The sequence below is a fragment of the Telmatherina bonti genome (assembly GCF_933228915.1).
Source record: "Telmatherina bonti genome assembly, chromosome: 14".
NCBI classification, from domain to species: domain Eukaryota; kingdom Metazoa; phylum Chordata; class Actinopteri; order Atheriniformes; family Telmatherinidae; genus Telmatherina; species Telmatherina bonti.
In genome coordinates, this window is record NC_136612.1 from 24,339,294 (window position 1) to 24,364,915 (window position 25,622).

The 25,622-nt window shown below is 39.8% G+C and overlaps 1 protein-coding gene across 1 annotated transcript; it reads left to right on the plus strand.

The window, feature by feature from the left end:
- Positions 1–14,225: 14,225 nt before the first annotated feature.
- On the plus strand, positions 14,226–16,841 carry pmp22a (peripheral myelin protein 22a). The gene is made up of 5 exons (XM_079253252.1): positions 14,226–14,338; positions 15,109–15,199; positions 15,398–15,491; positions 15,579–15,719; positions 15,821–16,841. The coding sequence occupies exons 2-5, from the start codon at positions 15,122–15,124 to the stop codon at positions 15,976–15,978; spliced, it is 471 nt and encodes a 156-aa protein (XP_079109378.1). The 5' UTR covers positions 14,226–14,338; positions 15,109–15,121; the 3' UTR covers positions 15,979–16,841.
- Positions 16,842–25,622: the final 8,781 nt, after the last annotated feature.

The following is a 25,622-nucleotide window of genomic DNA, read 5'->3' on the forward strand; positions in this document are numbered from 1 at the left end:
AAGGAAAGACCATCTTGATTAGGTAGAACTTTTATGTCTGATTTTGAGAAGTTTGTTTTTTTTAGTCACTCCTTTTTAATTAAATTATGCATCACTCTGGTATCCAACTGACCAACGTACCCTTCCACCACCCCACAGCCAAGAGGCAATCGGTTCACCAAATATGGTCATTTACTGCCATCTAGTGGTGGTGTGAAGCTTACATCTGGTGATGGACATGTTAGCGTGATGGTTAGTTTGAATTTAAAGTAAAAGTTGATCTTACTTGGTTATCATCTTCTTGCCAACGGAAAAAAAAACCAAATATTGTTTGAAGATTAAGACTTGTATTTAACGATTACACACGTGTTCTTATAGAAAAGAAAATATAGAAAAGAAGCGGCTTTAGGTCATTGCTCATGACTGTCAAATAAAAAGAAAGTGGAACACAACTGTTGTCTCAAACATTTCAACTTGAAATTGGAGACTTCTGATTTGTTCAGGGAGATCACCTCGACGGCCTACAACCCCCCCCCCCGACAAACCCATTGTAATTTGAGTCCTGCCTTGCAGCTGTTTCTTTCTCTCAAACACCCTGTTCCTAGTATCTCATCTGCTAGCAAGGCTGTCTAATGTCCTTTCCCACTGGTTTCCAACTTTCCTTAAAAAAAAAAAAAAGTGTATTTCCTCACTTGAGCTGCCGATGGGAGGCGCTCAGTGTCTTTAGGTTTGTAATGTCAGGACCCACCTTGTCTGGACCCACAACCTTTTCCGCCAAATTCCATCAGCAGACTCGCAACTCTTCCAAGAGGCTGAAGGCATGCTGAAATCTGGAAAGTATTAAACAACCTGCTGGTGGAGGGGACTGAGGAAGAGAAGGTGGGGGCTGGTTAAAGCAGAAAAAGAGGGGAAGTGAAAATTGGGGGATGGGGGACGAAAGGAACAGAATACAAAATTGTCCATATACCACCCTTTGCTTGGGTCTGTTTCTTCTCCCCTCCCACACACACACACACACACACACACACACACACACACACCCCAAAAAACAAAAAAATATACAGACCACTCCCCAGTCAGTGAAGAATTTTCTTTTATCTTGAAAAAGTGTTTCTTCTTAATTTAATTAAGTTTTTTTTCTGTTTTATGGATCAGAAACAAACAGCCATTTCTTTTGTTAATCCTGGAGGGAAAGGGAGGTGGGTCAATGTGTGGGTGTTATGCAATAGTAGTTGTGTTTAGTTGTTTGCACACAATTGATCAAAAATCAAACTGTTCCCCAAAAGTCCCCAAATGTGTGTTTGCGGTGGGTAACAGGAATGATGAGACTCAGTACTGGCCAAACATCCTTTTGCATGCTTTGATACGCATACATCAGACCGAATGTCTGCATATAGGCAGCAGGGCATACTGTGCCCAAGTGAGGGAGCCCACCCATAAAGCATGTATAGAACTTTAACAGCTCTGAGATAAGGTTTTTAAGTAAACAGAAAAAAAAAATCCTTCTGCAGACCATCTGGTCTTTCTTGTTAGAATTCTTCCATTTAGATTTCAGCATCTATTTTCCTCTTTCCTGCTAGGTGCAGAATGACTGCTGCTTTTGCACTTCCCGTCATCATTAATAACTGTCATTTATATTTGTTCAGCATTCAGAAAAGACTTTTCTCTTTGGTTCCCTTTTTTTTTTTTTTAATTGATTAAATCTCAACACTTATTGTCAGAACGGTTCATCTTTGCCTCTTCAAATGCTCCACATCTCCTTTCAGCTCAGTCAGCCAAGTTCCACCTAACCAAGCAAAGACCAAGACAGCAAAAGCTAACAACCGTTAGCATCAGGAAACATTTCTTTGGCTTTGAATTTGAAGAGATAGGCAAAATTATTCTTGGAGAAGATGTAGCGGTACGGATATTGATGTTAACAGAAGCAGCGAACATAAACATTCCAGCACCAGCATTGACCTCTTGACCCCTAAAACCTGGATCTGCAGGGCTGGCAGCAGGAGACCACACACACACACACACACACACACACACACACACACACACACACACACACACACACACACACACACACACACACACATTTAAGGGGGAGGAGAAGGGAGGATGCAAAACTTCTCCGATGTCCTCACCCTAAAGAGCTTCAGATGCCTGAACTGAGGGCTGTGAAAAATTAGACCAGGCTCCAAACATCAGTGCAGTCTTCCTGTCCGGGATTTTTGCAGGTATGTCAGAATGTGGTTATGGTTTTCTCATATGGAAAAGTTAGTCCAAAGGAAGCAGCTCCCATCCCCTGATTTCTCCCTCAGTTGTTGAGCAACGAGAAGTTTCCTTCATAAATGTGGAGATTGTGTCATAACCTCTTTGGCCTGCTGTCAAGTCCTCGGTGTAAAAATGTGTTTTTCCGTTGAGTGAGCTACAATTGCTTAACCCGCTTTCAACGGAGCAGATGAAAGCATGTGTTCAGCAGAACTGCATTGTTCCTGCTGCTGTTAATGAAAATTAGCCAGAACAATATGCAAATGCTTTGATGTCTTTTCGTGTTTGTTTGTTTTCTCTCTCTCTCTCGCTCTCTCGCTCTCTCCATAATTCACAGCATAAAATCCAAGCCTCACTTGCGATGTTTCACATGAACTCTCCCATTCTCCGCATCCAGAATGTAAAATCTGGACATGGAAGACAAAATTTTGCCTCAAGGATAGAAACAGTGATTCATCCCCTCATTTTCCATTCTGTCCTTCTGTTCTAACCCTGTTTCACTCTGCTGAAGGTCCTGCAGCCATGTGGGTCCCCAGGAGGTCCAACATGGCCCGCACTCAGCCATGACCACAATGGATAGAGCTGGGGGGCTCTGCTGCTCCCTGCCCCCTCATCTCTGCCAGATGCTGCTTCCCTTCCAAGGCCTGTCCACGGCTGGCTGACACTGAAGGAAGGAAAGCTGTCTGTGAATCATACACCCATACTGTCAGAGGTAGAGATCTACACATAAAGCTTTGGGCAGTTGTTGATGCAATAATGCACATTTGCAAACATTGGACTGCTGACATTTTGTTTTTCCCATCTGAATAACAAGTTATTAATTCATCTCTGGAAGAAGCTCCTGGTGGGGACACTTTTATCAGCAAGCCCATGATTGATAAAATAGGCTTAAAATGTTGATCACACACTGAGACCACATCCTTGCCAACATAGACTTGGCGCCATCCTCACAGAGGCCGTATGTCCATACAATGCAGCTCTTGTTCAGACACTGAATGCCCACAGTGGGCCAAAATAGTCTGAAGATGGAAGCAGGAGATCACAAAGGGTCACTTCCCATAGGCCAACTTTAAACTTTGACCTTCCAGTCCTTCATTTTAATCCCGTCTCTCTTCTGACATAATGACTAATGCCAGCGCCACTAATTCACAGCAAACATGAGCACAGAGGGGATGTTTCCAGGACTGATGCCTCATGTTCATCATGCTGTTTTTGTACAACACTTTCCTTTCATTTAACACCTCCTCTTGGCCACACTCTAGATTCATTTCTAATGGACCTGCATGTATAAAAGATATCTAGTCATCTGTGTGTCTTCAAAACCAATTTAAGCTTTTCCCATCCTTCATTGTACTCAGAAAAATTAAAGTTTGCAGATTCTGGATAATAGTTAAGAAGATGAATATTTTATTTTACCACAAGCAGATGTCAAAAAGTGAATAAAGGTAAGAAGCTCGGCGGCTATAATATTGCCTCAAAATGTTTCGCAGCTATTTTAAAGGATATTAAAGTTTGTCCACTTTGACATCACTTGGTTGTGTGAAACGAGGCAATGTTCACGCGTCTGCATTTGTAGAAACACAGTGTCAAGTGTTTGCGTTGGTTAACCTCAGAGATTTTATAGCGCTAATATCAGCCCTGCCACAGCCAGCCAACCAGATTTTCCATTACAGTGTATCACCTTCCTGTTTTCATGTGACTTTAAACACAAGCTCTGTTTCACTAGTGGAAACATTGCAACAGCTTAAAGGCTCTAACACTTTCCCCAAATCTCAATAGCATCATAAATCAGGGTGTGTTTAGAGACAGAAAACAACACTAGGGTGAAGAATCCCAGAGCTCCATGCAGAGAGATGACTTTAAAACACACTGCACTGGGTGTTGGTCCTCCATTAAACAACTCTGTCATCCAGTTTATGCTCCACTCCCTCTGGCCGTGACTCCCTCTGGGCTGAGCTGGAGAATAGAGGGGGAAAAGTCCAGTCGACGCTGGCTCTCTTCATCATCCTACAAGCCAGGTCTTACTCTCCTCTTCTGAATTTACACAGCCAATCAGTGCTGACACACAGATGTATTGTGTATTTATGTGGGCTCTTTTAGATTGGGTCGACTTTGTTTTTTCTTTTGATTTTATTGTTTGTTGTTTTGTTTTTTTTCACTCATTATTGGGTGGAAATGAGGCTTCAAAATCAAATATGCACCATTGACTTTGAAAAAAGGTGTGCCTGACTCCTCAGCTTAGAAGCTGCAGCTGAGCATGAGGCCATCTCCTGGATTTCCTGGATCAGACATCTGCTTTTTGGCAGAGTACCTATCTGGTAAAATCTGGTTGAAGACCCTCTTCACCCTCTCCATCTGTAGCTGTTCTAGTGCAGCACTGGCTCACTCATAGCACGATCTTTAAGGGGGGGAAAAAAAGTTATGTTGACAGCAAAAACCTCAAACTTCATGGGAGTGGAGCTTGTGTATGCAAGTGTAAATTCAGGAACGTGAGTGTTTACATGGAAGTTTGACCGACTTGGTGCGCAATAGTAAAGCTGGATAAAGTGTGAATCGGAACAGAATGGAGGAAAAAGAGAATGAATGGTTAAGTAACCATCCAAATGCCTTTTTTCCCCCACTATTCTCCTGCTGCATGCTCCAGCTGTGCTGCAGCTTTTTGGCCAGGAAGTGTTGGAGGAGGAGAGTATGGGGTGGAGGCTGGGTGAGGTCACTGTGCTGTTGGCCCCTGGGATGGGAGGATAGCTGAGAAGAGAGAAGAGACACTTGGCCCACTGTTGCAGCTCAATTTATTCATTCTTAATCTTACTGTTAACTGAGCTCTTCACAGGCAACATGGCGCATCCAAAGCATTCCAGCACACCACACAGTGCTGCCATTTAAACAACAATCAACCACTGACCCTCTCTTTCACATGTGTTCTCAATGCTCAAACAGATATAGTGAAAGTGAGTCACCAACAGAGTTGTAGTCATATTTAGAGACCACTGTGAGTGCCTGGCCCTGCATGCTTGGGATGCCTTGGGTGTGACCAGGGTGGCCTGCAGTGTGTGTGTCTGTGTGTTTTGGGCTGCTCCAGCTGCCTGTCGTCTGCAACGTCCCATCAGTTCTTGCAGAATGAGGACCGCTAGCCAGCCAATGACTCAAGCAGACAACAAACTCAGTAAAACACACTCATATGCACCCAGAGGAAAATATGTAATGGAAAGACATGCAGATAGAAAATGGAATTTCCTGATCGTGACCAGATTCATTTGGAAAATAGACAATGATCATCTTTTTTGGGCTGTTAATGATTATTTCAAACATTTGGAGGATGGAAACACGCAGTCAACATTAAGCTGAAAAGCATTACTAGTCAGAGCTATATTTTAATACAAAGGCAAGTCAGAAATTCTGTCAGCAGACTTCTCAGTCTTCCATGACTTTCCAGTCCTCCATTGTGCAACGATACACTCTAGTTGATCTGGTGACTCTCAGGATTTGGCCTGCACGGCCCACTCTCTCCTCCCATAACCATGTGTGTAGTTTTTACAGACTGAAGGTCTACAAACCCAACCATGACCTCAGAGAATTAAATATTCTCCTTGGAAAGCCCCCCACATCCCCAAAGTGGTGTTTAGCTTGTCAGCTGCATTGTGATTTTCTGCACCGTTTTCTATGTGTGTCTGAGAATCAGAAACAAGAAAGAAAGAGATACTTTGCACTGAACATGCATCTCTCAGCTGTTGAGCTTTTAGCCAAAACAAGATTGTGGTGTTTACACCAAACATAAGTTCATCATCAAAAGTATTAACATCCTGTCCTGCAGGAGTTCAGCTTTTTTAAAGTGCTTGAAGCGAAACTGTAAGCTCAGTGTTATGAGAGCCCAGGTAATTGTTTTGAAAGGGTAACTTTATTATGGAAAAAAAAATAAAAACAACCCCTGTTTTCAATTACCCTCTTCCGTCCCATCCCCCAAAACCCTAAAAAAGTGGAGGTTCAGTGCAAGCTGCCATGCACCATATGGTCAAGTACAGGCTTTAATGCAGCTTTTCTGACTGTGCCTTCAAAACCTCAGCTGTTGTTCTGAGAAAAACATATATATAACATTTCTTTTCTTAACTTATTTTTAATTGAAATGAAAAAAAAAAAGTGGCATGATGCCAAAGCTTAGTATTTACACTAACATGACCACATGGTATAAATTTAAAAACGCTGTTCTCCTTGCAGCTTTTTCTTGACCACACCCAACTTTTATTTTGTCACGAAAGGGTAAAATCCATTACATAAAAGAACACATGTTTTGAACCACTCATATGGGTGGGGGAAGAGGCTACAGTCTCATCTGGAATGTGTAAAGCATAACAATACATCCCAACGTCTCTCCTCACACTAGATAGAGAGAGATGTTCAGCAGGCATGGGAGTGGGTGGGATCCTGACAGAGTTGTATAGGAAAAGGCTGGGGGCGAGATAGATCAAGCAGTTCTCGCTGTGCCTGTCTTCATATATGTGAAAAACGACCAACTATGGGAAGAACATTTCTTTAGTTTGTCTGGCTAGGTTATAGTGATAATCTGCTGGATTTGTGTTTGATGGGGATTTCAGACACATCTTTCATGATAAGCAGAGACTGCTGGTTTGTTTATGCTCCATATTTCACAGATATTATCCCACCATCTAACAACATGAGCGGTCCTGTTATACATTCCCCAGATTTTCCTTTGATGAATTGGCAGCTTTTGCAGCAAACTGCTTTTTCGTGGTTTCTTCTATATTGTGTGCATTAACAATAATGTCTGTTGCTACCCATCTAGTTATGCATGCTCCATCTTTTTGTGCAGAAATAGAATTACCCATGGATTTACTTATATTACAGTATTTCAACTGTCTCTGTTCATTATACGTTGTCAGATACAAGACCAAAAAACCATGACACAGCTGTGTTTTTGCCAAAAGTTTTGTTTTATACCACATAATGTCCCTTCAAGACAAACTAGAGATGTGTGGCGTCCACAATGGTAGGTGACTGCAGTTGTTCTCTTTGAAAAAGCATGAAGCAACCAAGAACTTTGCAGCAAGTATGCAATCAGTTCCCCACAACTGATGCGATCAGCTTATCCTACCAAAAGCTTTAGCCATGCATATCCTGATGATTCATAGCTTCGGCAGGCAGAGCTTAAATGTAAGCATGGGAGTTGATTTAATTATTAGTTGGAAGCTATGCTGTCCGTCTGTCACCAAATGATAACTTGGATAGGCTCCAGCTTCCCGCGACCCTGAATTAGACTAAGCTGCTAAGAAAATGGATGGATGGATGGATAGATGGATGGATAGATGGATGGACTATTCAATTAAGTTAAATCATTGATTCAGGATGAAAAAGGAAAAAACTGGATGTGATTATTAAAACAACACCCTTATTTTTACCCAATGCCAACTGTTAAAATTCCCCTCTACTGCATTTGGGTGATCATTATCTAGAAATTGTAAATCATGCAAAGTAACAATGTGACAGCTATAATTTAACATCAGTTTTTTAATGTTAAAAATATTTAATAGAAGTTTTGACAGTCTGGCTTTTCTTTTTACAATTTGAGGGCTCCCAACTTGAGACTTTGAGATCATACTGTGCCAAAATAATCATTTATGAGACCCCATTTTAATTTTCTGCACTAAATTCTCTCAAATGTTTATTCTGCTTCACATTATCGTTGCCCTTTGGACATATAATGTTCATGTAATGTGTTATGATTTGATAAAGGGGAAAAGCCTTTGAAGCAAGTCTGAAACCTTGTTTGTGCCATCTGTTATCTTCATTTACATTTCACTAGTAACACATATGCTGATATTTACACAACATTCAAAAGTACTTAAAATAGACCATATAGTTGCAGCACTGTGCTCAATTTATTATGGGTATGCAATTTTTTAGCACAAGCCATAAAAAAATAGGCACAGAGCTCAACATGTTGAAGCTGCAGAGGCAGTTTTATAACGCAAAACTATACAGTTTCATAAAAATAAGTTTGTTAAATTACTGAATTTTCTGCATGAATTGCATTAATGTTTTTAAAATTACAACCATAGCTACATTTTGTTGAAATGACTCATATGATCAACAATCTTATAGTTACAACAATTTTAAAACAATTTAAAAAAAAAAAAAAAAAAAATGTTTTCAAGAGTATTTATTAATTCTATAATTTTCTTAACTGCTTAGTCCAAATCAGGGTAGCAAAGAGCCTATCCCAGCAATCATTGGGCGAGCGGCAGGGTACACCCTGGACAGGTCACCAGTCCACCAATTTGGTTAAAATCTTATTAAAAATTAAAATAGATATGGTTTGGCTACAGATTACACTGTAGCACATGAGAACAACCCTTGTACATAACAACAGGCAAAGTAAAACACAATTACCTTGCAATCTAGGACACTGGCACATGTTATATGCTTTATGTGCACAAACACACATATTAGGTATTGTATTGTGAAATTGAGTTACACTTAATCATACTGGCATGTCAACACTTGCCAACTAATAGTGAAGCAAATAGCACTCAAGGTTTGGTCATTTGTTTTGCAGCATAAAAAAGAAAAGGAAAAAAAAAACATGTTTTAAGGTAAAAAGAGAAAAAGATGGACAATCACCAAATTTTTGGTCAAAAACTCTATCATTGACAAATGTGTTTGTAGTTTTCCACATTCAAGTCTTTGAGACAGTTTTCTTGATCATCACATAAGAACCTCGGGGCGGGGGGGGAAGCTATGGGAATGTCATGGAATTCACAGTCACTAGGAATATCCCCTGTGGGCCTTAAATGTCCCCACAAACGCATGCATGATGCTCAGTCTGAAACAGCGTTAGAAACCAAATGATGGTCTTGGCATCACTGTGGCCAGTTCAAATGGCCACAAGGATTTTCTTACTGATTAGTTCTTACAATTCAAAGTAAACTATTAAGGTTCATCTTGTGGCGAGGACATGGATGTCAAGGCAATAAGGATCTCTTGGCTGTGAGATTGTAGATGTTTTCAAGTGGATTTGTTGCACTGCCGGAGCTTCACTGTGTGTCTGCCAGAGTTTATTAGTCCATCCTCACTTCCTCCTTCATTCCACCACTAAGAGGAGCTGTCAGTGGGTTTGGCGCTGATTTTGTGTGAGTGGCTGCTCTGGGCTGCAGGCCAAACTGATGCCGACAGATGAACACACACACACTTTACTGCTCCAAACCAGGCTTTGCAGGAAGGCCACAGTATCCTTTGGCCAGGCCCACTGCACAGTCACCGGGCCAGCAGTTACTTACGTGTGTGTATCACCACATTTCCCAGCATATGATCAGACACACTCTTTGCATAAGGAAACAGAAAAAACCAAAACACCTGTGATGTCATGAATTCCATTATAAAGCCTGGTATCATGTATCAACAGCTAAATGACTCAGAGTTTAGGCAGGGAATCTGATCTAGAGGGAGATAGAGCAAACATTTAACAGCCTAAACTCTCCATGACGACTTGAAAGATAATCAAACAGGTTTAAAACCTGAAAGTTTAAATGCGCTCAGCAACAGGTGTTTATATTACTTTTTCATTTGACTTCAGAAGTGTCTCTTTCTACAACAAATACATACTTTAGATAGTGGGCTAACAGCCAGTTAGTGTAATCTCCTTGCATTACACAGGACTGCAAACATTTCAGTAGAGAAAATATGTGCTGGCACACATCTTTACAATCAGAACAGACAGCCTGTAAGGGAAGAGCTACAATGTAAACTGTCAAAAGGAGTGCAGATGCACTCCTTGGAAAAGATAGCAGAGGGGAGGAAATGTGAACACGACTGATAAAAAAAAAAAAAGAAGATAAGAGTAATTTTCTTTTTTAAGGGTTGAAGTAAAATTCAAGCTGAACCAAGAGAGGAACTGAATCATATGAGCATGAGACTTTTAATGGCAAGTAAAATGACTAGAATGGAGTGTGTCTGACGCAGCTTAGACATCCCCCCATACATAGCACAACTGTGAGAACTGTGTAGAAATGAGAGCGAAACAATCCAAAGTGCATCCTTTCATAGTCTTTATTGCTTCATTATAAACCCTTAAGGGCAGTATCACTCTAATTCCAAGCAACAGTTTGTATACTGATCTTGCCTGTTGGGATATGTGTGCTGATGACATAGACTCCAACAGGAAGCCAGAGACTAATGATTAGCACATGTTTAGTATCACTAGGGTGCCACAATCTGTAGTTCGTCACGCCGTATGTCTCTGATTTATTTGCTTGTTGTTCCTTCACAGGGAGGGAGAGACCTTCTTCTAAAGGGAAAGCGACAAAGCTCTCGCCCCTCTTCAACATTTTTCCCCGTTTTATCAGATTTAGCCTCCAGCCAATGAAGCTTTTCAGTTTGGTCACGGCTCATTGCGGCGTTTCGTAGTTTAAAACGGTAGGGGTGAGATGGGGCATGTGCCGTGGGGATGATCTAATATGATCCTGCTTTCCACTTGCACGTAGACCTGCATACTCTCTGCAAAGCCTTTTGGATATAACACAGTGGCAAGTATTATGGCATTGATATTTGAAGCGTGTGTGTTGACACAACAAAGCTTTCCTGCATATTTATGGTATATTTTAGAAAACATCACCTTGTGTCCACAATTTAAGATGGTCTTGGATTTTGTGAAATCCTTTCAACGTAGATCTGGATCTGGAGGGCTCCCCTCCTGCATGGACTGTGTGATGTTATCTGATAGTCACTAAGTGGTGAAATACAAACACCAGCACAGCACTGTGAGGCCAGGTCAGCCCTGAGGATGGAGCAGCACAATCAAGGTGTCACACACACAAACACACACACCCTGGGAATAAGCACATGCATCTGCAAGACAGTATGGTTTCACAGTTACACTGGCTACATGATGCATCTGATGCTGAATCTTTAGTGAATTGCGCCACAGACCGAATTAACCAGCACTGTTTAAAACTCAAATATCTATTTACAAAGTAGCCTTTAAAGCCTTTAAGCTTTGGCCCAAATATGTCCATCGAGATGGCTTTTTTACACTTTTTTTTCTTTTTTTGTTAGCTACTCCTCAAAACATCTGGTCAGCCTGATGTCAGAGCTTCAGTGTTTCCTCTTGTTTTGAAATGTACCCTCTATAGGTTAAGGGGCGTTTCCTTCATTCCAATATTCCCACAAGGAAGACCGCCTGTCAATATTCTGCAAAGATGTCCCCTCAGGCAGCCAAGCCAGGGTTACATCCAAAACCAAAACCCTAATCACTAATTTTCTCACTCTGCTGTTACTCCCAAGTCTGCTGATGGAGATGATGTAGTCCAAAAGAGTCATCTGGCCACTCCTACAGGTGGAGCCCAGAGTTTTATACACCAGCGCTGCACTAATACTGAGGCTGACTCATTATGTGTCGGTACAGCAGCCCATTACTGTAATACACCCTCCCCACAAGTCTGACTTTTGATAGAAAGCTTTTGATATTAAGGCCAACCTGACTTAACTTGGAGCTAAAATGGAAACTGAAAGCTGCCGTTCAGCAAGACTTATAGCATTTACCACTGATGATTAATCCAGAAATACAATTTAACTTAATGTTACAAGTATGAATAGTTCAAATGTAACTGCAGGCATATTGGGGGAATTAAACATAATGCCCAAGTTAAAGGCAATTAGGGTCACTCTGATATCTCATTTAAAATTCTTTTTTTCCAGCCTAAGTCGCATCTCAGTTCTTCTCCCAGCTGCATTAGTTTTCATTTTCAGTATCGCTGTGGTTCCTCTATGCTTTGGTTTTTTTTCATCAGCTGTTTGGCCCAAGGCGCAGCTTAAACAGCTCTATTCCTTTTTTGTTTGTTTGTATTTTTGTGCTTTTGTTTTTTTTTAGCTAAACAAAGTTGAAAATATGCAGTTTTTGCCCTCCAACTTGATCATTTCATGTAGGGAGTAACTAAAAAACAAACTGCTTCAGGCCTCGGTGATTCCCCTAATAAAGAAGGGTGTGACGGTGTTAAATTACAGCTGCAGCCTCAATCACAATAGCTGACTGTTGTCTCTGGTTTTCAGCCTCTTCCTGTTTGCTTTGTCAAGCTTGATTTTGAAAAAGGAACTGTTTTATTTGTTTATTTTTTCTAGGGTTTGTAGTGGAATTGGTTTTGAACTATTTGTTTATTTTTTCTAGGGTTTGTAGTGGAATTGGTTTTGAACTATGTCCAACATTCTACAAGTCATGTCACACAGATCACAAGTCATGATGGTTACACTAAAATAAAGGAGCAATCAGTTAAAAGAAAATACAGATATCTTATCTAGAGCCTCCTCACAATAACATCCTTTTTTTCTAGTTCAAAGGGTGTGTGTTTCTGAAATATTCATCATAAATCTTCAAAAAGTTGAATAAAATATTCATTATAAAACAAAGCGTGGTTGTTTTTGTAGAAGTTATTAAGAAAAAGCCACTGCATGTTGATGTGTTTCTCGTAGCCTAACAGATCATTAAATCATGTAATGAAGAGTGGGTGGGGTGCTGTGTCTCCATACAATGAAGCTTCGCTTGATGAAGAATGTATAACAGATGCTGCATTATAAATGTACAACACAAGCAATGGTGTGACATGGTTTACGTTCCCGAACGTTGTTTGAATGGATTTTAAACTTCCACGTCGACAGGCCTCATCTGCAAATCCTCTGCTTTATATGCGCCCACTTTATAAGTTTAGGGTTGGATGTGAGGAGTGTCAGAGTGCTTTGATATTCATGGTGTCTGCTCACACTTCTTCCAGCTGAGCCGCCAGGTTTATCTTCTCACCTTGCAGCTTCTGGCACTGCTCACCCCCCTCGACCACTGCACCAATTACATCTTCATAAACAACAGCACGTCCAGCTGAGTGGTCGGGTTGTTGTCAAAGAGCTCTCTCTCTCTCTCTTTACTCCTTCCAGCTCTGACTTGACACACACAGCAATGCCTCACCTGGCAGCCAACAGTGAGCCTGGGCAGTTGCCCACTCTTCATCCCTTTTGCATGCTTACAAACACAAACCACAGGAATCCACCTGATTAGCCAAAAACTGCAAGGGAGAGGAGGGTAGAGGCACAAGCTGGGTTCCTGTGCCTCCAGCAGCTGATCACAATCATGTTTACACTGGAGCTGGTTTCAAAACAAAGCAACGTGTGCTTGTTCTTTTACGACTGTTGTCATTTTTCCTTCTGCTTTAGCTTGCAGCTTCGTCACTTGAGAGGAAATGGTCTGAAACCACTTCATAATCAGGGACGCAGAGCCGGCAGCATTTGTCCACTTATCCTTAAATCTTGTTTGCATGGAGAGCCAAGCCATTCCCTCAGTTTAGCATGACTGAAACATTGCACAGTGTTAATGTCCTTTGGAGCTGGACGAGCACTCACTTTTCTCCACAGACACAGGAGTAAATAGGGGGCCTACCTCACACACACACACACACACACACACATACACACACACACACACACACACAGGCATTCTGGGCATACCAAGGCCTCTAGAGGGCTGGCTTGTTCGCAGGCGAACACACACACTTACACACACACGCACGCACACATTAATTGCTATGTACACATTTGAGCTCAGTCAGATATTGGGGGGTCAGCAGGTCTGCCCAGCCTTTTTAATGATGAGTTAATAGGAGTAAAGTCATCCTGGATGACCTCTAAACTAAACTTTAAACAATGTTACAGGTGTGACATTTATTTGGTATGTTTTTATGTTTTGAGTCAGCATTGAGCACTTTGTGATGCAGGATCTTATCTGCTATAGGAGTAAGAAAAAACACAGCCATCCAGACAAAAAAAAAAAGCATTGCTTTTGCACAGTAATGCCATGGGACACAATCCAGGCCATAGGATACCACGGGAAGAAAGGGGGTGGAGGGGGAAAGAATGGAGCAGGCCTCTGGTGACGTGCGGGGCCTGCAGGGCGGTGTTCTCAGGCGGAGAAAGAGACTGACTGGGGTGTGTAAACCACATCTGGAATAGTAGCTACAGAGGCTGAGTCGAGAGCAGCAGAAGCGCCGTGATTCTTTTCCACCTCTTCACCCAAGCTCGCGCTTTCCACAGAATCATTTTGCTTTGCCTTTTTGTAAGTTGGACTTATTTATTTGAACTTTTGCCCCTTATTTCTTTTTTTTTTTTTTTTTTCGTAGGTGAATTGTATTGTTTCATTCACTTTTTCCACTCAAACAACAGGACTTTCCACTGGACTTTAAGTCGGGTTTGGATTTACTTTTACGCAGAAACGTCTAATAGATGCTCAGTATGTGTGAGAAGCTGCGGTTAAATACCTGCTTGGCTCGTTCACACTTTGATATCCTCGCGCTTAAAAGCACTTACCAGTGACTGCTGAGGGTCGCGCATGGCGGCACTTTGCTGGAATGTTTTTCCACGCAGATGAGTCGAGTTTTGTATTCCAGGAGCACGCAATGGCGACAAATCAAACTTTATGCCTTCTTTCTTAACTACAAACTTAAATGCACAGAGTTTTTTTCTAATTTAATCCAGTCCGTAGACAGGGCGAAACTTTAAAAAAGACTAATTTAAACCGGATATTAAATCATCCCCAAAGTTGGTCGCATGAGTTAATCTGAAAGTGAACTTTGGTGTGTTTTCACAGCCTGGTTTTAAGCTTTGCGCTCCATAAGGAACAAATTAAGATCTTGCTTCTTTCTTTGCATGTTTGAACGTAAGAGGACACTTGCGTATTGAGGTAAACATTGCGGTTGGCGCAGACGTGAGGAAATAGCGCCATCTGGCGTTATGTTGAATCGATTCTGTGTTAGTGCTATCATGCTGTCTTTGCCAAGGCGGTAAATTCGTTTGAGCTCACCTCTTCCTCTTCACTTGTCTCCCTAGATCTACTTGAAAAATGCTGCTGATCCTGCTGGGAGTGCTTATTTTGCACTTAATCATCCTCATTCTTCTCATTGTGTCAACAGCAGCCAGTGTAAGTGCCACTTTTAGTCAGCTCTCTTAAAAATTTAATTTGGAGAAAGGGATGTGATGAATACCTTTGCTTTCCAGCTCATTTTTTAAAAGTAATAATCAGGCATTATTTAGTCTTTGGATAGTGCTGTAGCAGCTCTCTTTTATATTTTGGATCCTGAAGTGTATTTAAATGACTGTGTGTTGTTGTGTTTTCAAGGCCTGGTCTGTAGGTGGGGGTAAGAGCACAGATCTATGGTACAACTGCATGACAACTAATGGAGGCTACCACTGTAAGCCAGCCAGCAGTGAAGGTGTGTCTGCATTCTACACAAGATGGGTTTTACTTTCACTTGTGCAATGAATGTGTGTATATCCCATCTTTTGTGCTTGCCTTCTAGACTGGCTCCAAGCAGTGCAAGCCCTCATGATCCTGTCCTTGCTCTTCTGCTTCTGCTCCCTCATTGCCTTTTTGTATCAGCTGTTCAAGCTAGTGAAGGGCGGACGCTTCTTCTTCACTGCCATCTTCCAGATCTTGGCGAGTGAGTATGACTTCATCACTGTTGGGGCCACACCCTTTGAAAAGACAGGCTGTTGGATCGTCTGTTAATCTCGTCCTTGTCTTTCTTCTTGTGCTTGTTAGGTGTGTTTGTGATGTGTGGAGCAATCATCTACACCGTTATGAGCCCGGATGATGTATCCAGTACACAATTTGGCTATGCCTACATACTGGCCTGGGTGGCTTTCCCTCTCTGTCTCATTAGTGGGCTCATTTATATTGTCCTGAGGAAGAAAGAATGAGAGCAGGAGCAGAGGAGACAAGAAGAGGGGTAGTAAAGATACCCCTAACCATAACATCGCACTGTGCCTACTGCCCACAGACCATAGACTGACATCCCAACAATACTGTATTTGAATATCCATTTTTACACTTACGTGCTGAAAGCATCACACCTCTTTGTTTTGTGAATTTCAACAAAAACTCATTTTCGTAACACCGTTTTATACATTTATCAAGTGGTGACATTGTTTTCTTAATGTGTAAGAAACGTTTTGGTGACTTCCCAACATCAAACAGATCCATCATGTGTAATAAGACAAGCAATCTTGCTTTGAGTCAGTACAAAGATGTACATAGTGTCTGTGGTTTTTAGACATATTTATAACATTTTTTACATACATTGTGTACATAGTGTTGTCAAGTTAACATTGTCATGCTCATTTATGTGATAGAGTGTGTCTCTCACAAATCATGCAGCTGTACCAAAGAGATGTCGCTTCAAATTTTTTGACTTATTTTTGTGTGTTAAATGCTTTAAATGATGTGCCTTACTTAGTATATGTGTGTTTGAAGGAAACAAAAAGTATCTGAAAAAAAAAAAAACCCATTAACAAGTGTTAATAAATCCATGAAGTTTTGCTGAGTTATCATTGTATTTGATAGTCCAAATAAAACAATGTTTTGCATTTTGTAACGTTAAAAATGGTGCTTTTTGAAAAGAAAAAAGACAAAAAAAACAATAAAAAAACCTGCTATTCTTGAAAAGTGTATCCCAATTTGTGTTGCAAGTATGTCATGTATTTTTAATTCATTTTCTTTGTACAAATTCAGCTTATTTTTTGTCAGTATTATTAATAAACCATTTGAAACTGTCTGCTCACTATTAATGACTTTTTTGAATTCCCTGAGTGACTTAAACAATTCTTGCAAATGACTATATAAACAGTTTACTACAATTACCAACATACTCCTGTAGTACTCCTATTTCACCACTTGGTGGCACTTTGGTATAAAACACCAATGAATTTTCATTCACAGCTGGGCAATATGTAATTATGTGACACCCTTATTAAATACCTGCAAAAAAAGTCAGTCCATTCATGCATTTCAGTAGATAGTGCCATACGGTGTAAATACAAGGCAAAATGCCAGAGCAGATCTTAAAAAGAACATGACATCTAATTAACAGCTAACTTATATCAATCAACTCTGCAGACTGAATAAACATACTTATGTAGCACTACCATGCAAGATCTTGAGGATATACAAGTCAACATGTGGAAAGCTGGCACACAGGTACGGACGTTATTTCAGTAAAACAGCATAAATCAAACAAATACTGTGAAATGCGGTTCAGGAAAAAATGCCTTAACATCTCTGTGAGGAAAAGCAAACAAAAGAGAATCTGAGACATTTGGCGCTTCAGTTGCAACACAGAAATGTGAAGCTTCTTATGAAAAACACAGATTTTGTGGTTTGTTTTGTAACCTTCTTCAGCAGATTTACCTTGTTTTATTTATTATTTGTTTTAAAATTTTGAATTCCCATTGATAATACTCCCAAGTTCAGTTCAGCACCTCTACAGCTGTTATAGAGTAACTGGATATTAAATTTACCAAGACGCAGTGACCACTCTTGCATGTCGAAGCAGTTTCATTCAAAACATTTGCTTCATTTTAACCAATGAAAGGAAAAACCTTGTAAACATTCTGCATGGTCTCCTTCTAGTCTACACCACGTCTTGGGTGTGTGAGGCTGTAAAAATATCAGTCAGTTAATGTTGATGGGAGGAAGAAATTGTTAGAATTGCCTTCATTTCCACTAGGTGGTGACTGTGACACACTTTTGAATAGATGGGTGTTCTTTGACTATTTTTATAGAGAAAAAACCAACTAGTTGGTGATCCTAGAGATGTGGTGCACGATGTGTTGTTTTTCTTTAAATATTGTGAAAGATGCATGTGTTGCTGTTTCCTGTTTAAATAATTTACGATAAAATTACCTTTTTTACTCATGAAGTTGACACACCAGCGCTTGGAAATGGATTGTTGGGTGTAAGCCATGTTGAGCTCATGCATTTCAGACTCTGGATTGATAGGAGCTTACCACTGAATGATGAGGACTATGATGTGCATATTAACTACACAGTGAATGTAAACTTCCAAATAATCGTCTTTTTATGATCAAAAAAGGTAGGTTGGTATTGTGTGTTTCCTAGCGGTGACAAGATAAGTTAAGACTGCAGATATGAAGAGCTAAGATTTACCGCAAGGGGGTTGAGAATGTAAATCTATGTACATACACAGGTTTACTAATATGCGCTGTCCAGTGGTGGATCATCAATAACACCTAAGATGAGCTTGGTCCACGACAAAGATCTTGCGATATTCACAGGATAATAATATCAGATTTAGGCTTTTTAAGATTTAAATTTGTTTGTAAAAATGTATTACACAAACCACTTGCATTACAACTTAATAACAGTCGGAAACATGAGGCCTCATTCATCAATCAGTACTTGTTGTTAAGTTATATCCTGATGTGTTGCTAAAGCTTTATTTTATATTTTAAAGTTGCAACTCTAAAGTTATTTCCTTGAATCCATTTTTACTCACCAAAACTGACAGTTTAAAAGGCAGTGTAATAAAAAAAAAAAAAAGCAAAAATAATCGAAAAGAAGATTATGAATGACTGATGTAGAAGAAAAGAATAAATCGTTAGGAATCCTTAGCTTAAGAATGAATACTCATAATAAACAAGAGTTTGATTAATTTGCTCATCTATTACAACCAAGATCTCTAATCACCAGCCGAGTGAATAAAAAAATTAAAGGTTGTTCCATAATGGATGTGGACATGGGTTTTTAGTTGCAAAACCCCACCATTTTGAAGTTATGGTCAGAATTTTCTGAGACTACATGGACTGAACTAAATGATTTTATTTATACTTGAACATAATTTGAAAAGAGATTAAAGTTATATTGCTTTTTTGTATTATCACAATCATTATTGGTGTCTGCCATTGTCATTGCAAGAGCAAAATACACCGTGAAGCTTCCTAACTTTGGCTCGTAGTGAATTTTGACTGGTGGCTCAAATCAGTTACTCACTACACATGTAAATTACCTGTAAAAGTCCAAGTTTTGGTTCCCTCAGTCTTTTAAGTATAACATAGGAAGTGTCAGCTTTCACTTCTCAGAGACAGGTGGAGCTCTGCTGTTTCAGAACAGCCGACGCAGTAACTCATGTCTCGGCGTTTCTGTTCCTTTTGTGTGAAACAGGTTCTTTTTTCTTCTCCATTTCTTTGGCTTTTTTCTTCTTCTTCTTCTTCTTCTACTCTGCAGTCCTGATCATGAAAAGGTCACAATCATTACTAAATTTGATTGGAGTAGAGAACTGGTTCAGCAGTATTGTGCTGGATACTGAAAAAAAAAAGTAAATAGTTACTGTTACTAGTTACTTTGTTCGAAAAGGACCTCAATTTTTTTTGTACTTGCATTAAAAGTATCTAAATTACTGCTAAAAAATATTTGTAGTTAATATTTTCCTTTAAAATTTTTCTGCAAACACATTACATGTTTCTATTAGATGAGTATGGGTGGGGTACATCCAGTCTCCAGGGGCATCCCCTGTAAAGAGATAGGCTACTTTAAAAAAGATACGGGATAAAAATTTAACATTGCTTGGATAACTTGAATTGTCATCTTAAAGGAGAATGTTTACTAAGTAACAAGGATTTCCTCTCCACAGGTTTGTGAGATGCAGCTGAGCATCTATAAGAGACATAACAGGCACATTTTTCAGTGCAGAAATGGCACCATACGTTAAAGTTTTGACCACACTGTGTTTTTTTTATTTGTATAAATTTTTTGGCTCCAGCCACAGCCATAGTGGCAGGTGGAGGAGGTTTGTTAAAATGAACTTAACTTTCAGAAAGTTCTTTTCTCTCAGGTAGTTTGGTACAAATTTTAAAACGCTTTCAAGATGCAGGATAATTGGTTTAAAAATTAAAACAAGAGTGGTATTAAATGCCTGAGACCCACAGTGTTAATGGTTACCAGACTGGCACAGAAGAAATGGGGGGAATTTTTCGAAGTATTCTGACAGGCTGTGTACCGTTTACATAAAAGTAGAAAAGTAAAGAAAGCGACAGAGGAATGGAAAAATACACACACACTTTCATCTAACACATCAAAGATTCTGCCCATTCTTTGTCATATTTTACGTACTTTAAATATACTTAAACTTGTATATTTACTTTTTCTTTTAACTTGCTCCCGTCCTGGACATCTAAAAGTTCAATTATCAACTGTTGCCAACACTTTCTTTGCAAACACTTCTATGTGCACATATATTCCTGTGCAAAAAAAAAAATATAATCCACACTATGTCACATCCAACATGGTATGTGTGTAGTTTAAGCAACAAGTCGTTATGTCTTCTGAACATGCAGACAAAGGATTATGACCTTTTTCTAAGATTTGACGGTTAAAAGAGTCTTTCCGAACTTTATCATTCCCAACATAAAAGAAAGGCCAGTTAATGCTGGCCTGGTAAAGGTCCCTGAACATACAGATAACATATTGAGGATGTCAAGAAAACTCTGGAGGCCTATAATGGCCTCACTGCTCCATTTGAAATGTAGTTAACCTTAAGGGTTATTTATCACTGCGAGGGTCACAGAGCAGCACTCAGTATTTACTGCAGGACATGCAGGATGGAGGAGAGGGGATTGGGAGGAAGCCGCCCTTATCACTATCCACAGGGTGCTGTGGTGGCTGTATACATACATCAACACTGTTTTACTGCTTGATAAAGACCAGCATATTTCACCCACATGCCTGACTGCCTTTAGAGTTAAATTGTTAAACAGGAGCCATAGACAGTTATGTGCTGGCAGCCAAGTGTTTTTTGGTATCCCAGGAACACACCAGAATCATTTCCATAAGTCTACGGTTGAGGATTTTTCTGGAAGAGCAGCGATGGTTGTGAAGCAGAACTTACAATGGTCTGAGCCAGCTGATGAGTCTCTGAATGGGACATGGAGGAATTCAGAAGAAGCTGCAGTCCTCCTTTTTTTCTTTCTCTTTAGATTTGTTGCCTTTTTTTTTACTTGGGGTGTTTGTCTCCTGGAACAAACCACAGAGCCCTCAGATGTAGCTAAATGACAGAGCAAATGGGCAGACCCAGTTTATTCAAAGCTGATTTCATCACGCCTATAAATCTTAGAGAAATCAAAGCCCATCTAATGCCCTCCCTTCTTCGCGCCTTTTGTCTTGCTAATACACATTAGAGTGCGGCTGGCTGCCCTCTTTGACAGCAGCCTGCAAAGTCTGGGCAAAGTTGCAGATGTGGAACCTGGAGGCACCTTTGACCCATGACCCCTGCTGTTACATCCTGCCACTAGACCTTCAACATGCACACGAGTCCACCAGAGCCATTTTCTACCTAAATCTTACAAGGACACATAAATATATATGAAAGATAATAATTATAGTTATTTTCCATGGAAAGGTTTCTGAGACTCACAAAAATAGCTTATTGCCACAAATGGCTGCACAGACTCTAAGCATGCACCCACCCACACTAATGCACACAGCTTACCTACAAGCACACCCATACATAACATATATGCATTAAGTCTAAATCACTCAGTTTTCTGCTCTTTATGGCCAAGCCATAGACTGTCAGAAGCAGCAAAGCCTAAACAGAAAACATCAACACTTCATATATATTTATATTTTTGTGACATTTAAAAAAAAAAAGTGGCATAATGGGCATTCACTTAACTCAAGTGACCCAGAATTTTTATTTCCAAGGCATTGCTCCTGTAATCTGATTACTGAGAAAGAATCAGATTCCTTAAAATAGCACGTTGTTGAACATTTAGTACCAGCAGCAAGTTCAACCAGTTAGCAGGAGGAACAGTTGTGTTAAAAAAGGAAGAGGGGAAAAAACTGTTTATTGTTGTTTAAACATGTATTAAATCTTGTAAAAATGCCAAGAAATAAGGTTTAACTTCCCTGCGACCTTATTTGGACTAAGTGGTATGAAAGATGGATGGATGGTGCTAACAGTTAATGCATCGATGTCAAATAATTGTTTTTTTCTTATTATTTTTTACATTTGTTCTTTCTATAATGCCTAGAAGTTTTACACATATTTAACAAGCTTTTAAGAGCCATATGCCCACTAACCAGCAAAAAAGACCTTCTAATTTAGCTCTGGTGGCTAACAAGAGCCTCTATAATGATGTTTGGAGGCTAGTGAGGCAAAAAATTTCTCATTTAATTATACAACAGTGACTGTGAGAGATCTTAGCTACTCTTTGGCCCTAGCTGAGCTCCTCCAAATTAGAGAGCAGTGTGACAGTGCAGAGATGCATCTCTTTAAGGATACTCAAAGCAGCGGTCTATACGGGTGCTGATCCATTTATGTGCTTCAGATGTGCTTCCCACATTTGAGCAAGGTTTGAAAATATGAAGATAATTTGAGAGAGCTTGTGAGAACTTGCACATACGAGGATAATTACTCACAAAGAGGCATAAAAATAATTTGAAACCATGTTACAGATGAGAGCAAAGAGTTTCAGATGAAGATTATTGTCATTGATCATTTTGTCTATGAAAATGTTTTCAAGTACTGAAATTCCCCAGACTGCTTACAGATTTACAGACTTATATGTACGTGCTGTTCATCAATCATTCATAGAAATAAACTCTGTAAAAGGCATTGTCATATTCAATTCAACACCCCCCCCCCCCCCCCCCCCACACACACACACACACACACACACACACACACACAAAGTATTTTTTGTAGTTTTGTACATTTTTTGGAGGAGGTGAGGTTGGAGCTGGGGTATAGCTGTTTTAAAGACACAGTAAATAGGCAGATCCTATTGCAGCTCTTCATCAGTCAGTGGACAAACTAAGCCCTCGAACGTGATATCTGGTGGCAGATCAAATGAGGGATGGTGGTCATGGCCTAATCTGGTGGGTCAAACTGAAGTAGCTGTGTTGTTTCAACCTCAGTGACCCTGGCCAGTGGCCCCAGTCTCCACAGAGGATTTCAGAATGGTTGGAGATTTGAGACCAGCCCAGCGAGAGGTGTTTGGAGTGGGTGTCTTTGTTTGTCTTCCCAGAATGAATGTCCCTCTAGATGGTGACTGATGATCAGAGTCCTGGTGGCTGCTGAAGTATAGAATAAGGAAAGCTAGAATTACACCTTTAGCAAACACTCCTTGGCCCAAAGTTCACAGGAAAGGTAGATGGCTTCTTACAGCAGCCACAAGCATTACATACTCAAATATATGCCAGTTCTCAAAGTGGTACTGGAAGCTCAGGTCTTTGAATGTTTCCAGCGAGATGTTATGCATTTCTTCATGTCATTGTAGAGAGATGAATTTCATATGTAGTAAATTCCTTGTCAAGCTTAAAGCTTTGAGATGGATTGTTTTGTATTAGGAAGGTATTTGTGCAGCTATTAGGCTGCAGAGAGAATCATGTATTAATAAGAACTCAGGATGAAAATGTTCTTGTTGAGAGGCAGTAGTTCAATAATTCCCCTTCTGCAGGCATTAATAAAGTATTGATTAATAGAGCTAAACCAAACTGAATTGGATAGCTTTTTTTTACCGGTTGTTGTACATGATACCTTCCTCTGCTATAAATCCAAATCTTGGATTTCACAATTTTTTTTCCCCGTTCTTCCTGATTAAGCTTTTGACTTTATTCATATTTGTCATCAGTACCAAACAATTATTTTTTTCTATCCTCATTTAAACACACACACACACACACACACACACACACACACACACACACACACACACACACACACACACACAGCTGCTGTTGAAATGCTGTAGCTGCCAACATATTACTGGTCCATCTCTACTATTCAGACCATCCCATAAAGTGCAAGCTGCAGTCCAGCTTGTAGCTGAAAGGTATGAACAACAACATTTAGGTGGTAAAGAGTGCTGATGTGATAGAGACTGGCCAATGTAAGCACCAGGGAGGATAGACCTAAACCTGGAAACACTAAGGAACTCTCTTTGAAAGAAATCAGTCTAAACATTGTTGTACCTCAGTTAACCCTGTCACTAAGAATGTTTAGACACATATGCAAAAAGACAGAAAGAAAGGTTTAGGAAAGGAAAATCAATGTTTAGAGGAAAGACCCCAGGTTTAGATGGGGTTAATAGGTTCTCCTACATGTCTGCGTAGTGCAAATATTGACAGTGACTCCATCCTCTTTTCTAATGATCTGGTCCATGTCGGACCTCTCTTCTGTCATGTTGCCTGCCACTAAAGAGCGCAAACAGCTGCTCTGGGATTGCTTACTTGAGCAGTGAGAAAATCCAGAATGGTTTGAATTTACTAAGGCCCATATCTAGTGATTTCACAAGCAGCCAGAAATGGAAGTTTTAGAACTTTGTTTCACACCTGCCATAAAGAATTTAGACCAAACTTTTTTTTAAAAAATTAAAGAAAATCACACAAAAATGGATACAAAACCTTTTAATTCAACAATAAATATTTGAAAGCAATCTGACTTTTGTGAAAAGTGTGTGGGAATCACTCCCAGTAAGCCTCTATTCAAACCTTTTCAAGGTTGTGCTGTGGTTCTGTGGCTCTTCATACCTGCAAATGTTGATATGAAGTTTATGTCTGGCTGATTATTTGGGATTTTGTGTTTTGCAATATTGCAAATTATTTCTATTAAAGTAATTAAAAGTTAAGTTAGTTTATAACCCAGCTTCTGCACTTTCAGAGATATAATTTCAAGATATACAATTCTGTTTTTCTAGCTTAAAGAAACCACCCATTAATATGAAACAAGCCCGGTTAATTCAAACATCTATAAGTGCCTCCTGTTCAATTACTCACTGATGGTGTCTGGCAGACAAAAGTGCCTCGGGCCCACACAAGGCTGTGAATCCACTAAATGTATTTTGGAAAAGTCTGAACTGGTGAGAGAATTGCGGTTAAGCAAGAAAACACTTAAAGATGCCTCTTACAAGAAACAGGCACAGCTTTTATGCAGCCAGTATTTACAACTACCCCCTCCCCCACCACCACTATTAAAACTACTGTTGACTGAAATTTTATACAACATGTAACTTCACAACTTCTATAAAAAAATTTCAAAACAGACACTTGGTAAATGAAACAACTTCATACATTAAATTAAAATAATCTAACAAATTATCCTGTAAAATGAAAAAAACAGCATGATTGCACTTTTTATCCCCTTATGCAAGATTTAAAAATGAGTTTACATTCTTCTGATATCTTACAAATCAATAAGTGGTACTTGCAAACAATGGTGATCATTAACCAAATCATAAAGAGCAACAACTAATGAGCCTGTTAACCTCTTAACCTTTCAACCTGGTCACAGATGGTGTCCAACTGGCGTGGAAAGTTGGACTTTGTGGCTACTGCCTTCCTTTCTTGGTATCTCTGCATGGAAATTTAGGGAACCCATATTTATTGCACTAAACTCATATAAAATTCAAGGAAAATGGCAGCAATGCAGTTTCTGCAATTATGACCAGCGTGATAAAGAGAAGAAGTAGCTTTGGACTGTCTTACAGATTAACCAGGACAAACTTCAAGCTTTTGAAATCTCCCTCTTTCATCCATTACTACCCTACAT